General features: G+C 46.3%; 1 protein-coding gene across 3 annotated transcripts in view; it reads right to left on the reverse strand.

Moving 5' to 3' along the window:
- Positions 1-21,121, reverse strand: part of LOC147639443 (putative serine protease EDA2) — a 198,474-nt gene that overhangs the window by 133,255 nt on the left and 44,098 nt on the right. For all 3 annotated transcript variants that reach the window (XM_086791418.1, XM_086791426.1, XM_086791411.1), the window contains 3 exons: positions 9,897-10,013; positions 9,725-9,778; positions 9,528-9,590 (listed from right to left, as the gene is read on the reverse strand). In XM_086791418.1, the coding sequence (XP_086647544.1) occupies positions 9,528-9,590; positions 9,725-9,778; positions 9,897-10,013 (234 nt within the window). The remainder of the gene's footprint in view (positions 1-9,527; positions 9,591-9,724; positions 9,779-9,896; positions 10,014-21,121) is intronic.

The raw sequence follows: 21,121 nt of genomic DNA on the forward strand, positions 1-21,121 counted from the left end.
CCGCGACCCCCGACTGCCAGCCAAGTACCAACCGCTAGACTCATGTGTGCCGTCAGCCAAAGGAAGAGAGTGATCTTCCTCAGCTGAAAGCTGTCCCAAAGCCTCTTCCAGAAATCTGAAAGGAAGCACTGTGATAGGCCCTAAGACTGCCTGCTGCCGGTGTGCCATCTATCTCCGGCATCTGAATCATGCGGCCGAGCCGCACTATATATGCAAAGAACGGGATATCTAGACTCTCCACCCAATCTATGATCATGCCAAGTCCCCTCTCCAGGGTCCCACTGCAACCACGTGAGAGGTCGGCAATCCCAAATCCATAACAACCAAAGTCTCTCCCTGGCCACCTTGGCGGGTGCTGGATCCATGTGCCATTTTTCCGTGCCTGAAAACCAATCACCCTCACCCTCTACACGGTGCAGCCTCTCAAATCCTCCAAGGTTTGATCTCTCTAATCTGCCATGTAATCCGATAGAAAAAGTGAGTAGACCACTGTCCTCATATGCTCCATGGACCGCCACGATGACATCGTGTCTGATGAACACGCCTATCCACACTGGGGGGGTCGGTTTGGAATAGGAGTCAACCACTCCTGAGGAATAGCTGAGTCGATGTGGAAGCTGAGCCTATCTCTACCCCAGATCCCTGTCAGGCCTCTCTCCTACTCCTTCTAAGGTAACTGCCTGTGTGCAATCCAATCTCCAAGAAACCTGGCTGGTCCCATGCTCAAGGCGCCCCAGGAGCCGCATCCTGGCCAAAGCTATCGCCTCCCAAAAGGTAAAGATGTTGCCCAGAATGCTTTGATCCTAAACAAAACCAGTATGAGTGTCGTGGATCAAGTTTGAGAGAGAAGGCTGAAGTCCTTGGCCAAAATCTTATAGGCCGTCCATAGAGGGGTGATGGGTCTCCACTACCGTATCTCCAATCTATCACCACCCTCCTTGGGAATCAAATGTATCAAGCCCTCTGTAAGCCTCTCTTGCATGGTACGTGTGAGCAAAATCTCATTGAAGACAACACGAAGGCCACCTTCCATGAGGTCCCAATGGTGAAGAAAGAAAGAGACAGGAAGCCCATCCTCCCCCGGGGCATTTAGCCTTCACCACCTCCGCCAGCTCCTCTAAAGCGAAAGGGTTCAATAAGAAAGACCGAAGGGAGGGGGGAACCACCTCTCTCGTGTGCCTCCAGACTCTCGTGCAGGGGGGGCGGGGGGTTAAATGGGGCACCAGTGAGGAGAGATCGGAAGAAATCTGTGGCGATGGCTCTCACATGTGGGGGACCAGAAACAATAGCTCTATCCTAGCCACGCAGCATGCGAATACCGTCTCTCCTCCTGTGTGGGCCGGCTATCTCAAAGAAGTATCCGATAACTATGTCACCGGCCTGAGTCCAGAATGAAGCCCTGGCATGGTATCTATACTACACCCATAGTTGTTTCTCGTACCGGTACGAATGGGTTCGTACGGTATCGTACGGTACGAGTTTTTTTTTCCCAAAATTTTTTTTCCTTGAAAAAAAAATTCCAAATGCTAAAAAAAATATAGAAACCCTGCTTTACGAAGATCTCAAATGCTCGCAATACTTCGCAACTTTCGTATCCACTCAGTATTCCATATGGGGTTGTTGAGAGACCTAAAAAATCTGGTGAGGTAGACTGGTAGTGTACACTTGATTGGTAGGATGAGAGAATCTTGCTACATCACTTGGGGATCCCTGGTATAGGTAGGCTAGACAATTAGATTCTCAAGTTATGCACGAGGGAGAAGATTTGGACATGGCCATTTTGATCTAGAGAGGATCACCCTAGATGCACTCCTCGTATTTGTGCAAGGACGGTCCCTTAGTCATAAACGCTACACTGGGAGACCTTTGGTATTGCATTACCCATCCAGGTTCTTTTTTGGAGACAATCGGGAGATCCAACCGGGAGAGACACATATCCATGTGCTGGTTCCTCAAGCACTGTAGACTCCTCCCCTCCCAACCTTCCCTCACATTCAAGCTTGAAGCTCCATAGGTTGTAAGTGTAAAAAATAAAAACCGTATTTTATCGTACGGTATCCGAAAATTTCATATCGTACCAAAAATTCCCGTACAGTATCGTATCGTATGGTATCGTATTTTCGTACCATGACAACCATGACTACACCCTCCTCTCCTCAATGGACCGAATCTCCGTGCGGGTGGCAACGATCTCACTCTCAATCCACGGTCTATCCAGGAAACTCTCCTGAAGACGCTGTAAAGAGGCTAGGCTCCTCCTCAGACTTCTCTCTTGCTCCCGAAATCCCTCCAATCTACTCTGGGCTGCCTCCTGTAATAAAATACTGATCTCCCCAAGGCCATCATCCAAAGTGCACGCTGCAGAGCCTAAGGAAAGTCCAGTCCTACCCATATCTACTCGATCCGGCTACAGATCCCGGGGTCCTAAATGAGGTTGTTTTGGAATCCTAGAGCTCGCATATCTGTAGACTGTCATGCCTCCAGGGGTCCTCTACGGACAAAATAACTGGGGCATGATCTGAAAATGTAGTGTGTGCCAGAATACCAACCATCCTCCACGACTGCAAGCCTACTCATTGACATAAAACCTGTCCAACCGAGAGAGGCTGGGGCCAGTGCTCCGCCTATCCGATCGAGAGAAGCTAAGACTCCCAGGGCTAAGCCCAAACTCTGGAAGATGCCAAGGGTCCTGTCCCTTAAGAATCAGTATCATCTCCTCCCTTGCAGAGTACTCCACTCCTGAGAGACTGTGGCCATGCCACCTCCAAGTCTGTCCTCTACTGCCTCTATCATGTTGAAGTCACCGCCCATGCACCAAAAATCAGTTTGGGGCAGGGCCTGTCAGACAGTGCTCAAAAAGATAGCTCTACCTGCAGTTGCATTCGGGGCATAAATGTTGAGGAAGCCGACGCTATCCTCTCCAATCAGAATGGTGACCCACTGAGCACGTCCTGGAACTATGACTCCTTATCCTGTCAAACGGCAGAAGCTGCTCATCACTGACAGAGAGACACACTCCTCCCTGCGTCCTTGAAGGTGTTGGTCATGACCGTCATGACCGTCCGGCCACTCCCGGCTAGTTCAGGTGTGAACCCAGCTTACTCACGGGCACTTTTTCCCTGTGGTTGGACACAAGTTTTTTCCCCGTGTGAACACACACTTATGTGTGTTGGGCACCTTGCTCTAGGCTTTTATATGTACTCATTGTACTTTTGTACCTTATCACAATAGAGTACTTTTCCAGCAGCTCTCTTTCTCACGTTTCTTGTTCAAGCTCACTGTGTGTGTGTGTGTGTGTGTGTGTGTGTGTGTGTGTGTGTTGGTGTTCAGGCAAGCTCTCCCCAACCCCAACATTGATATCAAAGTTGTTTAGGGTTAGGGTTTCGCCAACCTGCTCTGCGTTGCCCTGCGACCTCTTAGGGTTAGGGTTTCGTGCCACCTGCTCAACGCCGCCTGCCATTGCTTGCTGTTCGCCGCCCTGCGCCGTCCACAACAGCCTGCCGACTTGCGCCATCTATAACAGCCCACTACCTTACCTCTGCGACTGTGCACCACCCTACAACAGCCCTGCGACAAGCTTTGCTGCCTGTACCTGCTGCAAAACAGCGCCGTCGCCTGTACTTACTGCAGAACTGCTCTGCCCCGATTGTACCTTGTACCTCTCTGTTGTGTCGCCGTACAGAGTTGCTGCGATCCCTTGCACATTCGACTGAAGTGTCCTCCTCGAAACCTGTGCCAACAGCAACCAGTAACCAACATTGCTATCACTTCTAATTTCTTTCAAAAATTTCAAAAATTGCTTTAAAATTTTAACAAATTGGGTGCATTACTTTTGGGGCTTTTCACCATTGAGCCTGAAATTGCAACATTGGCATACATTGGCATTGATTTCATCAGATCTGGTGCGTAATTGCACTAGAAATTTGGGGATTTTGCAGAAATTGACACTATTTGTAGGTCTATTATAGACATTTGCAGGCATTTTTGGTATTACAGATACATTCCCTTGGCATTGGGGCCTTTCCCCCAATTTTTTGGGTGTTACAGCATTGGTACATGTGATAAAGACACATTTGGGGCATTTTCCCCAATTTTTCAAGTGTCTCAGCATTGGGTTACTGGGCAGATTTTTTGCATTCAAGTTGATGTGGTTTATGCTTATGTATTGAGCAAGCGCAGTGGTACACTTGAATCATATTGCAGTTGTCGCCTTGATTCAGTCACACTACCTGTTTGTACGCATTTGTAACAACCATGTCTGGGAATACTAGTGATTTGTTTGGTATGCTCTCCATTGATGATAAGTTGGAAGGCACCAACTATCCTATGTGGGCATATATGATGAAACATGTACTAATTGCAAAGAATTTGTGGGTCTATGTATCAGGGACTGATGTCAGGCCTATTGTTCCTGCACAAGCAACAAGTACTTCAGGCACTATTGATGCAAGTGATGATGTATCTTTAGGTGGTGCTACATCTTCTGCACCTTTGCCACCCACTCGAGAACAGCTAAGATGGGATGCCAAGGATGCTCAGGCACATGCCTTGATTGCCCTTTCATGCAAAAGGTACGTTATACCACACATTCGCTCGTGCACTTCTGCTAAGGGTGCATGGGATGTACTTGCTTCTTTGTATCAGGTTCGCAATGAAGCTCGTGTTGCCTATCTTCGCAAGAAGATTGAGTCTGAGCATATGGATGAGGGTGATTCAATAGACAAGTTTCTTACCCGCATCAAGGATTTGCGAGAGCAGCTTATCAATATTGATGAGGTCATTCCAGATGGTTCACTTGTATCTACAGTGCTTCAGGGTTTGCCAGAATCCTATCAGGGTTTTGCTACTACTCTTCGTCTACTCATGAAGGGTAATCCAAACTTGTATACCTTTGATGAGTTAGTGACTCTCTTATTGCAAGAAGAGCACTCACGTTTTCTAATAGGACTACTATCCTTTCTGCTGATCAAGCATCTGGTGCCTTTGATCGAAACAAAGGTAAATCTGGGGCTTCATCTAGTGGTAAGCCTAAGCGCAAACCACAAGCCCATTCAGATTCTACCTCGTCTAAAGAGGGTGAAACCACGAAAAAGAAGAGATGCAACTATTGCAGAAAACCTGGCCATCTCATTGAGGAATGCAGGAAGCGCATTGAGAGTGAAAAGAAAAAGAACCAGCAAGGTTTGGCTGCTACAGTGGACACTAAAGAAGAGGCTAACTTTACTCATGAGGGCTATGCATTAGTAGTTACATGCAGTTTGCCTGCTTCTTGTATGTCTATCTTAGCTGGAGATTGGTACATTGATAGTGGTGCTTATGTGTGCCAATCATGCCTCTTACTCCATTAAAGGCATTGGCAATGTGGAGCTAACAGCATGTAATCGGGACAATTTTACTTTTAGTGACACTTTATATGTACTAGGCATTAAGAAGAATCTCATTTCTATTTCAGCCCTTGCATTATTTGGGTTTAAGGTTCTGTTTTTTGACCATTGTTGCTCAGTGTATGACAACAGAGATTCAGCTTCTCTTATGCTTTCTAGGACATTATGGAGTGGCTTGTATAAGCTTCTTGACATGTATGACAGGGTATGCCCAACGTGAGGGCATTGACTATGAGTAGACCTTTGCTCCCACTTCACGTATGACTACCATACGTACTGTTATTGCATTGGCTGCACACAAACAATGGCATGTACATCAATTGGATGTCAAAACTACCTTCTTGAATGGCGATTTACAAGAGAAAGTTTATGTATCTCTGCCTCCTAGCTTTGTTCAAAAAGGTGCAAAAAGAATTATGTTCGCCACATTGGGAACAATGTTCTCATCCTTATTCTTTATGTGGATGACATGCTCGTCATTGGCCCTGAACTCAGTGATATTTCAGCTTTTAAAGCTGATTTGCAACACGCATTTGATGTCAAATACATGGGGCATTTACATTACTATTTGGGCATACAGTTCATACCTTTTGAAGGGGGTATCATGTTATCTCAGTGCAGATACGTTGAGCAGCTCCTTGAGCGTTTTCACATGACAAATTGTAAACCTGTTTCTACTCCTATGGAACCAGGTCTAAAACTGTCACTTGAACATGCTGGTGAGCCTTTTGATGTTGCCACCTATCAATAGGTTGTGGGATGCCTTATCTATTTATGCTCTACTCATTTGGACATACAGTATGCTATTTCTCAGTTGAGCAGATTCATGCATTGTCAGAACACTATGCATTAGCAAGCATGTAAGCGTGTCTTTCGCTATCTTAAAGGCACCGCAAACTTTGCCTTATTCTATGGCAGTTTTTCTACATTATGCTTGCTTGGATTTACAGACAGTGATTGGGCAGGTTGCTATGACACACGAGTGTCAACCAGTGGTAACAGTTTTCTTCTTGGTGACTCATGCATCTCATGGCTCAGTAAGAAGTAGCCTACAATGGCCACTTCTAGCTATAAAGCTGAATACAGGGCAGCCTTTACAGCTACTGTGGAATGTGTTTGGCTACGACGCCTATTAGCCGATCTTGGTGTTGGACAACAGTCCCCTACCACCATTTACACTAACAGTCAAAGTGCTTTGGCAGTTGCACGAAACCCAGTATTTCATGCCCGTACAAAGCATATTGAGGTTCACTATCGTTATGTCAAGAAAAGGCTCCATGCAGGAGAGATTGACTTCGCTTATGTGCCTACACATGCCCATATAGCAGATGGGTATTACAAAGCCTCTTTCGAGGGAAAAGTTTGAAGCTTTCCGCAAAGCTTTGAGCTTACAACCTCTACCAAGGTAGTCTGCCACAAGCGGTCTCCGTTCACACCATTCACTTAAGGGGGGTTTGTTGGTCATGACCATCATGACTGTCCGGCCACTCCCGGCTAGTTCATGTGTGAACCAAGCTTACTCACCGGCACTTTTTCCCTGTGGCTAGACACAAGTTTTTCCCCTATGTGAACACACTTATGTGTGTTGGGCACCTTGCCCTAGGCTTTTATATGTACTCATTGTGCTTTTGTACCTCATCACAATAGAGTACTTTTCCAACAGCTCTCTTTCTCACGTTTCTTGTTCAAGCTCATTGTGTGTGTGTGTGTGTGTGTGTGTGTGTGTGTGTGTGTGTACAGGCAAGCTCTCCCCAACCCCAACAGAAGGGTCAAAGCATGGAGACCAAAACATACAAGTCCTGCCTAGTAGAATCTTCCCGCAGCGGCGGGTACGCCCCTCAGTAAGATGGTGCCCCTGGAGAAAAAGAATGTCAATAGGTCCCCCCACCATAGCTCACTGCATCTCTCCTCTAAGGACGCCTCGTCCCTGAAAGCACTAAGGCCCCCCTAAGCCTTGAATGTTCCATGAGACAATCCTCATATCAATTTCTGCGCGGAACTACCAGAACTGCCCTCCACTCGAAGAGTCTTGGGTGCGGGCTTACAAGGGGGAATAGTGACAATCTGTCCTAGTGCGAAGTCGTGCCAAGTGGACGTGATCCTGCCCTCCATGTACTGCCACTTTGCCTCAGTGCGAGAGTATGCATACTCCGTGCTCTATCGATCACAATGGAGATATCTGTAAGAAGGGGGAAGAGGTACTGCGAGAGAGGTATGCATGAACACAAAAAGCAGCACCTTCAGGCTGGAGGTCACCATCTCCCCTCCCTTGTCTCTGTGGACTGATCCACCAAGCTCCATCCTAGCCAGAGGCCATAGATGAGTAAGAACGTTGATGATGCGGAGATCCTACAGATGATGCGATAGCTCAACTGCCTGATCCTGAATGGTAGCGGCCACCGACTCTAGATCCCACTGTCTCAGGGGCTGCGCTCAAGAGGAAAGAGACAATCATCGCGCCATTCTTTGGCGTAGAGGGTCTGGAGTTGTGGAAGACCACACTATGGGGGCCCGCCTAGAGACTGAGGTGGGAGAGCCCTCACTGGTGAGGCCGGAATGGTCATCTCCACCAGCTCTGAGAAACGATGAATCAGGCGACGAACGGAACACGCTAACTGTCTCATTTCCGGATCAGGGGCTGCTGCAAGGGGCCGACAGGAATGCTCTGGAGAGGTGAAGGGAGGGGGGATGGTAGGCACGGAGGAAGAGGAAGGGGCAAATGGAGCGACTGCAGGTATAGTCGGAGGCAAGGGTGGGGGCGAGCGGGAAGGCGGAGAAGCTGGAGAGGGATGCTCAAGAGGGGTATCCATCGGAGAGGAAGGCTGTTGGGGAAGGCTCGACAAAGAGACGGTGGCCACACGCAGGGCAGCTACCAACAATCTTGCAAACCAGAGTGGAGGCCTCTAGGGATGCGACAGTCGTAGCGAGAAGCTGCAGTTCCGCTTCAGAAAACGATAGGCAAGTAACGGCGGCCTCAGTCGGGGGAGACGGAGTAGCTGCCATGGAGCCTCCTGGGGGCGAAATCCCCTTATCTTCTCCTCTCACTCTCTCTTCTTCTCCCACCTCCCCATTCTTTTGCATCGCCCTCGTTAATGTGGCATTCTATATTTCAGCCTCCTAAAAAATGCCATTTCCCTTTCATTTCCCGATTTCCCATAAATATGAACAGAAGGACACAAAGGTCTATGAGACAATGGTACTCCAATGTACATCTATCATCTACAGTGGTATGTAACAAAAAAAGAAAACTAGATATGGAAAGCAGCAGGCCTGCCCCTGAATTGTTTTTGCATGGTGGATGAATGTTCCAAAAGTTCAACCCCGAACACTGCTACTAGGAACAAGTACTCAGCCCAGCGTTTTCTACAAATCATCTTCAGCCTTCAGTCAGCCTTGCAACCGTGAGTTTTTACTTTTGAGCTCCATGACATGAGATATGTACTCTTCGACCTTAGTGTTGCTTATATACACGCAAGGGAGGGCACGTTGGCTGCCTACCACACCTCTCTTCAAAGCCTCCATCTTCTTCCAGCCCCACCGACCAGCAGGATGTAGTGGCCTAAGAGTCCACTACATTTTCTTCCAGTCCCACCGACCTGCAAGATGTAGTGGCCTTTGACTCCACCTTTTTGGGCTTACTACATGAAGTTAATAGGCTTATTAACCAGCCCTGGAGGAGACGGCTCATGCTCTGGACCTCAATCAAGAGCCGCCTCCAGTTCAAGAGGAGCAGCTAATGGCCCACCAAGATCCAAGTCTCTCATTCCCGGTACATGAGCAGCAATTGACATGTTGTATAGCTTTTTTTCCGACTGGCCTTAGGACCAAGATCTTCCCGTAGTTACCATTTTTTACTGCCCATAGGCACTTTTTTTCTGCTCATAAGGGATTCTGCCAAGGAAGCACCTTGTGGGGTTTTGAACCCAAGACCTCGTCCTAGACAAACACCATTACCACTTGAGCTATCACCTCATTGGCGAAATATCATATAGCTTCTTCATGTATTTTATTGATGATCAAGCAAATGTATCTAGATATAAGGCACGTCTCTTGAAGTTTTGCATGTCAAAATTCTTAGGAAAATCCTTGAAAGGTGAATCTAAACTGAAAATAAGCTACTTAAAAACTCTTACTAAGCCTTACCAACAAGTCATGTCCGGGCAAGCTTAGGGGTCCACATAACAGGTCCGGATTCCCATACTGAAACTGCCATCACAAAGGGACCAAAACGTAACAGGTTTAATACTCTAGACACTCACAAAAGGAAGTGTTTCTTAAAGTTGGAAGATAGAACACTCTAAGGGTACGTGCAGTATCACAAAAGCGAACTAGTATGTCACCGCTATGGCTGCAGCATCTGCAAGAAAGTACATGAAGTCTCCATCAATTGTAAGCTAGCAAACAGCAAAAGAGAAGTATGTATCAGTTTCAACCAAGAGTCCAAATAAATCAAGATACCAAGTATACATCCCAGGTATACAATGTGAAGGTAGATGTGCAAAGACAACACACCTGTTCTGCAGCAAACCTGGACTTCATGGCTGTGGAGTTTTGGGACAGGCCTTTCTCCACGAGTGCCATGACCTCTATCAATGCTTTGCTGCAAGCTGGACCTGCAGATTTTGCAACCTGGCAAATAAAAGATCATGTACAAGTGCCAAAGGGAGACAGACATCAGGGAAAGAATGATACTTAATAGTTCTGTGGCTACCCTGTTTAGCTACATGAAGATATGTGCCCAACAAGCCGACCCAAATCTCTACACTAGCAAAACCATTTGGTGGTTGGATAAGGGTGAATCAAAGGATTAAATGGGAGGAAGCATCTCAAAAAATCATGTTTGTTTTTATGGCTGTAAAACCACCTTAAATCTTATCTTACATATGTAAAAAGGAAAGAAATAAATAATGATGCATTTGGTGACACGTGGGCTGGGTCTTCCGTAGAAGCCGGAAAGTCTTACTAGCAAGTAGCCACACCTTTTGGTCGCCCCCCTTTGGTCGTGAGGGGAACCACGGGGGTGTATGCATCTCAGTTAGTGAGCAGTTTTTCCCGTCAATGCTGGGCTCTAGCACCATTGTACAGGGTAGAGCCCAGTGGGTAATCACCAGAATTGGGGAGGACTGGGTGGGTCTCCTCAACATTTATGCTCCCAACAGGGCAGGGAGGAGAGTTGTGGATATAGGTGTGGCAGGAGCTTCCCCAGGTAGATTTCTTGTGCACAGGAGGGGACTTCAGAGGACCCAAAAGAAAGACAAGGAGGAGGACTGGACACTATCTTGGTGGCCGAGTACTCTGCCTTGGAGGAGCTGATATTCACCATGAGAGGACAGGACCCCTGGCACCTACAGTAGGTCTAACAGTAGGATGCACGAACTGAACCTCTCCCGCATTTTGACAGATTTTATGTGGATGAGTGGGCTTGCAGTCGGGAAGGAATGATTGGCATCATTGGTGGCACCACAATGTTGGACCATGCCCCCTGTCCTCCTCCACCTACAGGATCCCTGGAGGTCAGAGAGGCAGCAGAGTGTCTACATACTGGATAGCCTGGTCCAGGACAGCAAGATTGGCATGCAGATCAAGGAGATTTGGGGAGCTCTCACCTTCAGACAAGGATTGGCTGCAGCGGATCTAGACTTGGGACTCGGAGAGATTGGCTCACTCCTACATAAGTCAGCCAAGGATAGAGTCTAGACTCATCGCATTTCAGAAGCACGAGAGGAGCCTTCGCAGACGTGTCGCCTCTTTTCAGCGACGCCAAGAGCAGAGCCCAGATAGCCCGTGGTTGGAGACTGCCCGCATGGTGTAGACATACTGTCAAGGTAGTGATATGTGAACTCATCTAGGACTAGGCCAGGGCAGCTTTTCCCTCTTTTTAGGAGGTTTTTTCCTCTGTGTGTGTGGACACCCTCTTATCCACATTTTAGGGTGTACTTATATTTTGAACTTGGTACACATTTCATTATCAAAGCAATCTATATCGGTTGTGTTTTCTCTTCCCTCTCATGCTTCTCTACATCTCCACGACTGTGGGCGCATTACTGCTACTGGTCACATGATGTATATCAACAGGCTGTTGGATGTCTGATTTGCTTACGCAATATGAGACCAAACATTCAATTTTGGGTCTCCCAATTGAGCAGATTTATGCACAGCCCAAGTACCATGCATTGGTAGGCTGTCAAGCGGATCTTCCACTACTTGGAGGGTACTCAATACCTTGGATTGTTCTATGCTAATGGGGGTGAGTCACAATTGCATGCCTTCAGTGACTCTGATTGGGCTGGATATTACGACACCAGAGTGTTTACTAGTTTCTTTTGCTTCCATCTTGGTGATTCATGTATTTCGTGGCTCACCAAGAAGCAACCAACATTGGCCACTTTGAGCTGTGAAGCTGAGCACAAGGCAGCATTTACAACTACAATGAGTGTGTTTGGCTCGAATGCCTTACGGCTGATTTGGGTGTTGGAAGTCGTCCTCCAGTACCATACTCGCTAATAGTCAAAGCGAATTGGCATTTACGAGAAACCATGTGTTCCATGCTCGCATTAAGCACACCCCCACCACACATGGCGTATTTGCTTTATTAGAATGATGTAAATCAGAAAATAAAGACAGAATCTTGACCTACACTTTTCACCTTGGTTGCAGCTTTCCCTTTGGCTGGCCTGGCCCTTGGAACGCAACAACCTGTCGTGAATTATGAGATACCAAACCTGAAATCTGGCTCGGCTTTTTATACCCTCTCATGCTTCAAGTCGGCCAGCTTGTAGAAGTCGGCCTGGTGATTTAATCCTCGTGACTTGCAAAAATAGCATTAAATGCCAGTTAAGCCAGTCGTTTCACACCTATGCAAAGGCTGGCCACCCGCTGGCAGCTGGGCAGCATCTGTACCGGCTGTGAGGGCTGCCCCACACCTGGCCGACAGGCTGTCTAGGGCCTAGCGCCTTGTCGGCTGCCTGTCCGGGGCCCCTAGGGCTGGGCGACAGCCTCCCAGCCCAGGACAAGGCTGGTGGGCACAGCTTGGGGCCCTCCTGGCCCCTTGGGGGTGGTTCTACATCTCCCCCAAGCCCATGGCAAGAGCATTAGGCTCTATTCTAGGGTAGCCCTATGGGCTGGCCCCTTCTCTACATGCAAACCTACATGCAACTACAGATGTCCCGCACCCGTTTGTCGCAAACCAGATACTCAGATCACTTGACATCATTCCAGAGGGACTCACCGTACAGACTAGCACTACTTCATGTGCAGGACAATGCACACATGACCTCGGATGCATAGAGTGGAACCCTGGCTGACTCGTCCCGGACTCTGCTCACATGGGACCACTTTCCACTCAAGGTCCTGGACCTTCTTGTTCAAATATGTCTACGTGGCATCCAAGTGCAGGATGCACATGACATCCCCTTCTGCTTAACTTGGGAGAAGTTGCATAGCCTCCAAATAGTCCGTCAATAGAGCCGGATAGTCGTCGAAGAACTCTTTGTCAAGCTATACCGCTTTGTGGGTCCCTCGGTCCTGAAACTTCGTGAGGAACTGTCTTAGTCTTCGGCTTGAGCCATGCTTGAAGCGGTGCAAAAGGATCTGTTCTGAAACCATCACTTCAACTTCATCAACTATATCTAGTTCCGCTTTGTCTTTCACTTCTGAAGGGATTGGACCTGCATATGGTTTTAGCCAACTGACATGAAACACATCATGCATAGTCCAGCTCAGAGGTAGCTTTAACTTCATTGAAACCTCGTTAATCTTTCTCTGGATGGGAAAAGGTCTGAAGCTCCTCAATGATAGCTTTGGGTATCGCTTGCCCACCTATTTCAGTCTTTGCTTCATGATCCAAAGATAAACCCAATCTCCTTTCGAGAACTTCACATCCGTTCGGTCTTTGTTGGCCTGTCTAGTGCAAGACTCCTACGCTTTAGCCGACCTATTCTTCACTGACTCCAAAATCTCCCGGTAAGACTCCATCATTCTGATAACTTCAGGTTCAAGACAAGGTTCTGGTCAATAATGACTTGAATGGTCTTCCAAACGCTACTTCAAATGGAGTCCTGCCAATAGCTGAAGAAAAGGAATCGTTCAAAATAGCTTGAAACTAAAGGCAAAAACGATTCCCACTTACCTTGTTGATCGTGGACATAACTCTCCAGCACATCAAAGGCCAACTGGTTGTAGATTTCTATTTGGCCATCAGTTGTGGGTGAAATGCACTGGAAAAATTCAATTTAGTATCAAAGTTATCAAACAATGACTCGTAAACTTGGCATCTCGGTTTAACACTATAATCCTAGGAATCCCGCCAATCGAGTACCAATGCCGAATGAACAAATGGGTAACATCTTCGGCGGTCACATTGGCCCTGCATGGGATAAGCATAACAAATTTGCTGAATCTATCAACAATAGTCAAGCACTGAGTATTATGCTTCCCCGGACTAGGAGACAGATTCGTGACAAAGTCCATTGATATATCTTGGAAAGGTCCTTCCAGAATTGGTAAGGACTGGAATAACCCTACCTTCTTCCACGAGGAGCTTTCACTTTCTGACAAACGCCACAATGTTGCACATGTGCAAACACATCTCGCCTCATTCATGGCTAATAATATTGCCTTTCTAACTTCTCCATAGTCGAATTCATGCCCTGATGACCACCAGTGATGGCGTCACGGGCATCATGGAGAAGAGCTGCCCTGAATGACTTCATGACACAAAGTCGGTCTTTGTAGAAAAGCCAACTATCGCGTATCAAAAAGTGGCATGGTCTTGTGGCATCCAATGCATGTTCCCACTGTGTACCGAATTCCTCAGAATCCGCGTACATGTGCTTCATGTCATCTAGTCCCGTTCCAACGGAGTCAAGTCTAGTAATCTGAATCAACGCCACGTGCCCCTTCCTGCTCAAAGCATCGGCCACTAGATTGGCCTTTCTTGGAAGGTACTCGATCATACCACCAAATTGCTAGAAAATCTGGCTCCAACGGTGTTGTTTACAAATACAATTTCTATAATGAACTCTCATCTTTCCACATTATCCCTCCTCAGTCCACATTACTTATTCCACATTCCATTCATATGTGTACTCATTCTCATCCATTCACTCATATCGACGACACATTATTTCACATACACATTCACATTCATTATTCTACATACACATCCATGTTCGTACATCCACATCATACATCCAATCCCATATCCGCATTCATAATACACATCCATATCCACATCCATACATCCACATCCACATCCATATTCACATCCATACATCCACATCTCCATGCATCTATCCACATCCACATTCACATTCACATCCATACATCTACATCTACCTGTATACATCCACATCTCCATGCATACATCCACATCCCCATTCACATTCACATCCATACATTGTCTGAATCCAGCGTAATGCCTGAAGGTCAATGCGAACCTCAAAGTCACGGCCATAAAGGAAATGTTTCCAATGTTTCAAGGCTTGAATCCCTGCAAAAAGTTCCCAATCGTAGACCAAGTAATTCTTTTTCGCGGGTAGTAACTTACAAGACATGTAAGCTACTGGATGGCCATTCTGTTGTAATACACCTCCAATTGCGATGTTACTCGCATCGATGATCACTTGGATTGGCCTTTCCTGGAAGGTACTCGATCATACCACCAAATTCCTAGAAAATCTGGCTCTAGTGGTGTTGTCGGTCACTCCACTTTGCACTTGGCATTGTCTGAATCCAACGTAATGCCTGATGGTCAGTGCGAACCTCGAATTCTCAGCCATAAAGGAAATACTTCCAATGTTTCAAGGCCTGAATAACTGCTACGAGTTTCTGATCGTAGACCGAGTAATTATTTTCCGCAGGCTACTTACAAGACATGTAAGCTACTGGATGGCCATTCTGTTGTAGCACACCTCCAATTGCGATGTTACTCGCACCAATGATCACTTGGAACGGCTCGTCCCACGACGCAAGCGCTAGACAAGGCAAAGCCACCTTGAAGTTCTTGAATGCCTCCAACGCTCGTGGAGTCATTCCAATTCGCTATCTTCTAGGACACCTTTTACCAGATCGGTGAGATCCGTCCATAGTTGTTTCTCGTACCGGTACAAATGGGTTCGTACCGTACGGTATCGTACGGTACGAGTTTTTTTTTCCCCTCCCAAAACAATTTTTTTCTTGAAAAACAAAATCCAAATGCTTTAAAAAAATATAGAAACCCTACTTAACGAAGATCCCAAATGCTCGCAATACTTCGCAACTTTCGTGTCCACTCAGTATTCCATATGGGGTTGTTGAGAGACCTAAAAAATCTGGCAAGGTAGACTGGTAGTGTACACTTGATTGGTAGGATGAGAGAATCTTGCTACATCACTTGGAAATCCCTGGTATAGGTAGGATAGACAGTTAGATTCTCAAGTTATGTACGAGGGAGAAGATTTAGACATGGCCATTTTGATCTAGAGAGAAGTCCCTAAACCTATCACCCTAGATGCACTGCTCGTATTTGTGCAAGGACGGTCCCTTCGTCATAAACGCTACACTGGGAGACCTTTGGTATTGCAATACCCATCCAGGTTCTTTTTTGGAGACAATCCGGAGATCCAACTGGGAGAGACTGAAACGGGAGGCGGACGCGTGTATTGGAATCGTATAAATGTGAACAAGATTCTGAGCACTTAACACTTGAGCAATACAATCACAAAGCTGAAAATGACAGTACACCACATAAAGGGGCCGATGATAGGCTGACCCCCCCACCCTTTAGGTTATATTACCAAAAGAGTCTGCAAAGTACAAGATTACGGGTGCCTGGGGATTCACCACCAGCCTGCACCTGATTCTTCCAAATACATCATGAATGAATACATTTCAAACAAGAGAATGTGTAGGTACATCCGCCCTACACACAGGTACATCCGCCCTGCACAAGCCTCTTCACAGGTACATCCGCCCTGCACAAGAGTATCACAATCCTCACAGGTACTCCGCCCTGCACAAGATGTAAATGGATCTATAGGCCGTGTTTCCACGCGAGAAACTGATCCAGAAACCTATTTTCTCCGCGAGCAAGTGTCCCCAATGCTTGCCCTAAGCACCTGTTATACCAGGAATCCTTGAGACACATCCATGCTCACATATTCCATTGCTGTCCGGCCTGTTTTGTGCAATAACCAGTCCAAAACAGCAACTTTCTATCACGAGAAATCCACCTGTAAAGGGTCCTACAGCCCTATGGAGGTCCCTAGAGCTGTCCTGTACTGTCCAAGTTGACTTTGGACACCTGTAACCAGCCCAAAACTTGCAATAACCAGAAATTGCAGGTCTGAAATTTACCAACCAGCCCTTTAGAAGAGTGTGGGGATCGTTGTCCAAGCTTGTGTGAGTCCGGGAAGCAAGCAACCAGCCCTGCAACAACTCCCAAAGTTCCAACCAGCTCTCCAATGTGTTGAATCATGCATAAAACAGCCCAAAAGGCCTCTTGAGAGGCGCCTTTTTCCAGTGCCACCTAAGGGGCCTGGTGGGTACACATACTGGCTGACAAGTGTCCCCATAAGGTGTCCAGCCCAAAGTGCTCCATTTGTCCTGTTTGTATAAGTTTCGGTCCAACCAAATGGGAAATGGCCATAAGCTGTCCGGACTTCATTAATTTTGGTCCAACCAAATGCGAACGCATTATAAGTTGTCCGGTCACTTATTAATGAGTGTGGACCTGCAAACTAATAAACCTTAGTAGTAAATGAAGTAAGCTGTAAATTGAGTGTGGACGCACTTACCACCTGCAAAACCCATAAGCCCACAGTTTTAGGCCCAAACAGGAGTGCACACACGTGTCCACAAGGTACCCGGGCGTCCCCGGTCCCTCGGACTTCACAAGTCAAAATAACAAGCATTGTCCAGGCAGCAAGACAATGTCACACAAAGTAAAATAAAGTTATGGCATGCATCATTTATGCATTGTGCACATGTAAACTTGGAGAACCGCCTATCATCATTCTTGTACTTGAAAATATTCCGCCTGCCATCATAACACACCATGTGTGCATGGCCGGAATCCACACGGGCACCGCCCGAAAGTCCACAAATGTCCTGCCATGTCCTTGGACTCATATGCATCCACTCATGTGATCCATACACATGCCCAGGTATAATACATACATGCATCCGCATGTTTCTAGGCCTGACACGCATCCGCATGTCCCTAGAATATAGGGATTTGTGACATCCCCCCGGCTTCTAATCAGTTGACCGCAATTGAAAGGCCTCCAGATAGGCCTTGAAAAGATCTGGGTAATCCTCGAAGTAGGCCTCATCCATCCATTTCGCATCCAAAGCTGAATAATTCTTGAACTTCACAAGGTACCTACGAACAAGTTTGCCTCCCGCAAGCTTTCGTTCCTTGTGAAAAACAATCTGTTCAGGTTGAAGAATCTCTTCCAGCTCATCCACCTCGGGTGGGTCTTCCAAAACCGGCTCAAACGGTGTCAGTCCCACATAAGGCCTCAATAGGCTCACATGAAAAGCATTATGCATGTTCCAATGATCTGGGAGTACAAGCCGAAATGCAACATCATTGATCTTCTCCAAGATCTGAAAAGGTCCATAGTACCTGTTGGAAAGTTTAGGGTACTTTCCCTCTTTCCCTGGCCTCTTCTGAAGGCGTGCCTTTTCAAATTTCAGCAAGACCCAATCACCTTGTTTGAATTGTACATCTCTTCTATGCTTATCAACTGCCTTTTTATTCTTGGTTTGAGACCTCTCTATGGCTGTCCGTACCTGTGCAAATGCAGTATCCAAGTCTCTGACATACTCATCTGCTGCAAAAATCTCATCCTTTGTACGAAGGATGGGTGGTAATACCACCTTGCCATAGATAATCTCAAAGGGCGCCTTGCCCGTAGAAGTATGTACCGTATTGTTGTAGGCAAACTCCACAAGTGGTAAATACTTCTCCCAATCCGATTTGTGGTCGGATACATAAGATTTCAGCAAGTCGAGGACGGCTGAATTTGCTATTTCACTTTGCCCATCTGTTTGTGGATGGTAAGCTGATGAGAAGTTCAGCTTTGTACCCATATTGTCAAACAATGCGCGCCAAAATAAGCTTGTGGTTCTAGGATCTCTATCCCCCACAATAGATTTAGGCATGCCATGGTGTTTGAATATCTGTGGCAAAAACATCCTAGCCATATGATCTGGCTTTATTGTCTTGCGCACGGGAATGAAATGTGTCTGCTTGCTAAACCTGTCAATAATGGTCCAAATAGCATCATTTCCCTGTGCATCCTTGGCAAATCCATAATGAAATCCATAGCAATGCTTTCCCATGGTTCATTTGGTATAGGCAAAGGCTGAAGCAATCCAGGTGCTTTATGTCGGTCAAACTTGACCTTTTGACATACCATACATTCACGTACATATGCTTCAATATCCTTGCGAATATGTGGCCAAAAGAAATACCTCTCCAAAGCTTGTGCTGTGGCCAAAATGCCTCTATGACCTGCATATGGAGGAGCATGGCACTCATCCATAACCTTATGGCGAAGGTTCTTTACTACACACATACGATTTTGCATCATGAGATATCCATCTCTTATGACATAAGATGGGAGAGCAATACCCTCTTGCAAATCAGCCCATACATGTGCAAAATCCTCCTCCAGATGATAAGTATTACGCATATCCGATAAGTCCTCATGGTATGCAACTGTAATAGCATGAACCTGTGGTCGTCTAGATAAGGCATCTGCCACCACATTCTTTTTCCCCGGAGTGTGTAAAATCTGAAAATGAAACATTGAGAGGAAATTTGCCCATCTCATATGCTTCTCTGAGAGCTTACTTTGAGTCAAAAAGTATCTCAAACTTTGATGATCAGTTTTGACCATAAAATCAGCCCCTAAAAGATAGTGTTTCCAAATAGTAAGGGCATGAATTGAACAAGAAGTACCGGCGAGCAATATGGCGAGGAACTAGGCCGAATCAAACCCTTTTCCAAAAGTTCATTCACCTGTGCCATAATCTCTTCTTGTTGACTAGCACTCACCCTGTATGGTGGCCTATTAGGTGGAGAGCTACCGGGAATTAGATCTATGCAATGATCTTCCGGCCTCTCTGGTGGCAACCTTGCTGGCAAAGCATTCGCAAAACAATCTTTGAACTCATTCAAAAAGTTAAGCTTGTCTTGATCTAATGTACTAACATCAACACTAGAATGTTCAATGGTATCACGTGCAAAAACCAAGTAAGAACAAGCTGATTTCTTTATTGCCTTATTAATTTGTACATGGCTTACAAGAGGTATGGTACTTCCAGTAGTACCAGCATCTATAGAGTGCTCACGGCCTCTATGTACAAAGCTGATTTTCTTCTCTTTGTAAGCCTTAATAGGCTCTAAACAGTGATGCCAGGGCATCCCCAACAAAACATCACAACCTGTAAGAGGAGCCACTAAAAAGCTCTCATAGTCGAGGTAGTCCTGTATATGTACACGGAGCTTACCAATGACCGGAGTTACATCAACCTGTTTGCCCTCAAAGGCGGCATCTGCATTCATTTGCATTCCCATGTCTTCCAGATTGAGACCTATGGCGGCAACCATCTGTACGGATATAAAGTTATCTGTGGAGGCATCATCAAAAAGAAACAAAGCGGGCTGATCCTTCAATTTGCCCCAAGCCTTGCATATGACTCTACTCTTGGGCTCATACCCTGTATTACCCTGCACATCGGGTACAACATTCATCACAAGAGGCTTTTCCACATTAGGCTCAATATTCTTAGGATTCTGTGGGCATTTAGGATATATATGATCTTTACTGCCACACTTAAAGCATTTTCCAGCCTTCCTGTACTCTTCCAATTGCTGTTTTGAGAGCCCAAAATTGTGGCGTTTACCCCCCGGCTTCTTTTCGGAGTCATCCTTTGCATCTCGGCCATCTTTGGGAGCATTCTTAGCTGGCTGTCCACCCTTTTTCTGGTCATAACCAGCCCTGAATTTGCTCTTGTTTTGACCTGCAAATGGCTTATTTGTGGGTGCTTTTATGTGCAAGTTCTCCACAATCATGGCTGAGTGTATAAGCTCTTGTATGGTCTTATTAGGGTACACTCCCAAGCTTTGTTGAATGATGTGATGGAGCCTCGATTCAAACTTTCTCTTCTTCTCGTCCTCTCCAATATTCATGAAGGGAGTAACCTTGAGAAGGACTTTCCAAAACTTTGCTATGTATAAAGCAACGGACTCTCCCTCATCTTGGGACAGCCAATCCCACTCCTTGCGTACATCCTTTGCAAAGTTTGGTGGTAAGAATTGATCATAAAACTGAATTTTGAAAGAAGACCAAGTTGGGGCAGCACTTCCATCAAGTATTTTTGCAAGCCACCAAGCACTTGCCGTATCCTTGAGATGCATTCCCACATGCCTGAGCATAGACTTTTCCGAAAAGTCTTCATTGCAAAAAGCTATCTCAAACTGTCTAATGAAAGCAAGTGCTTTGGTAGAGTCCATCCGTCCCTGAAAGTTTTCAAACTTTACATCCTTGTCACCGGACTTGAACTCTCGAGGCTTCTTCCTTCTATATGCATCCCTATGTACATCCTGTTCATCTGCATGATGATGATGCCGCGATGAAGATTCACGATCCCTCTTCATTCTCTCTTGAGCCACACTCTCCAAATGAGTGGAAAGCTCAACACGAGAACGGATATGTCTTCTTGGAGCAAAGCGGGAATGAGTAGAG

This window comes from Cibotium barometz, chromosome 4 (assembly GCF_041138505.1).
Source record: "Cibotium barometz isolate CiBa-2024 chromosome 4, ASM4113850v1, whole genome shotgun sequence".
Classification (NCBI taxonomy): Eukaryota; Viridiplantae; Streptophyta; class Polypodiopsida; order Cyatheales; family Cibotiaceae; genus Cibotium; species Cibotium barometz.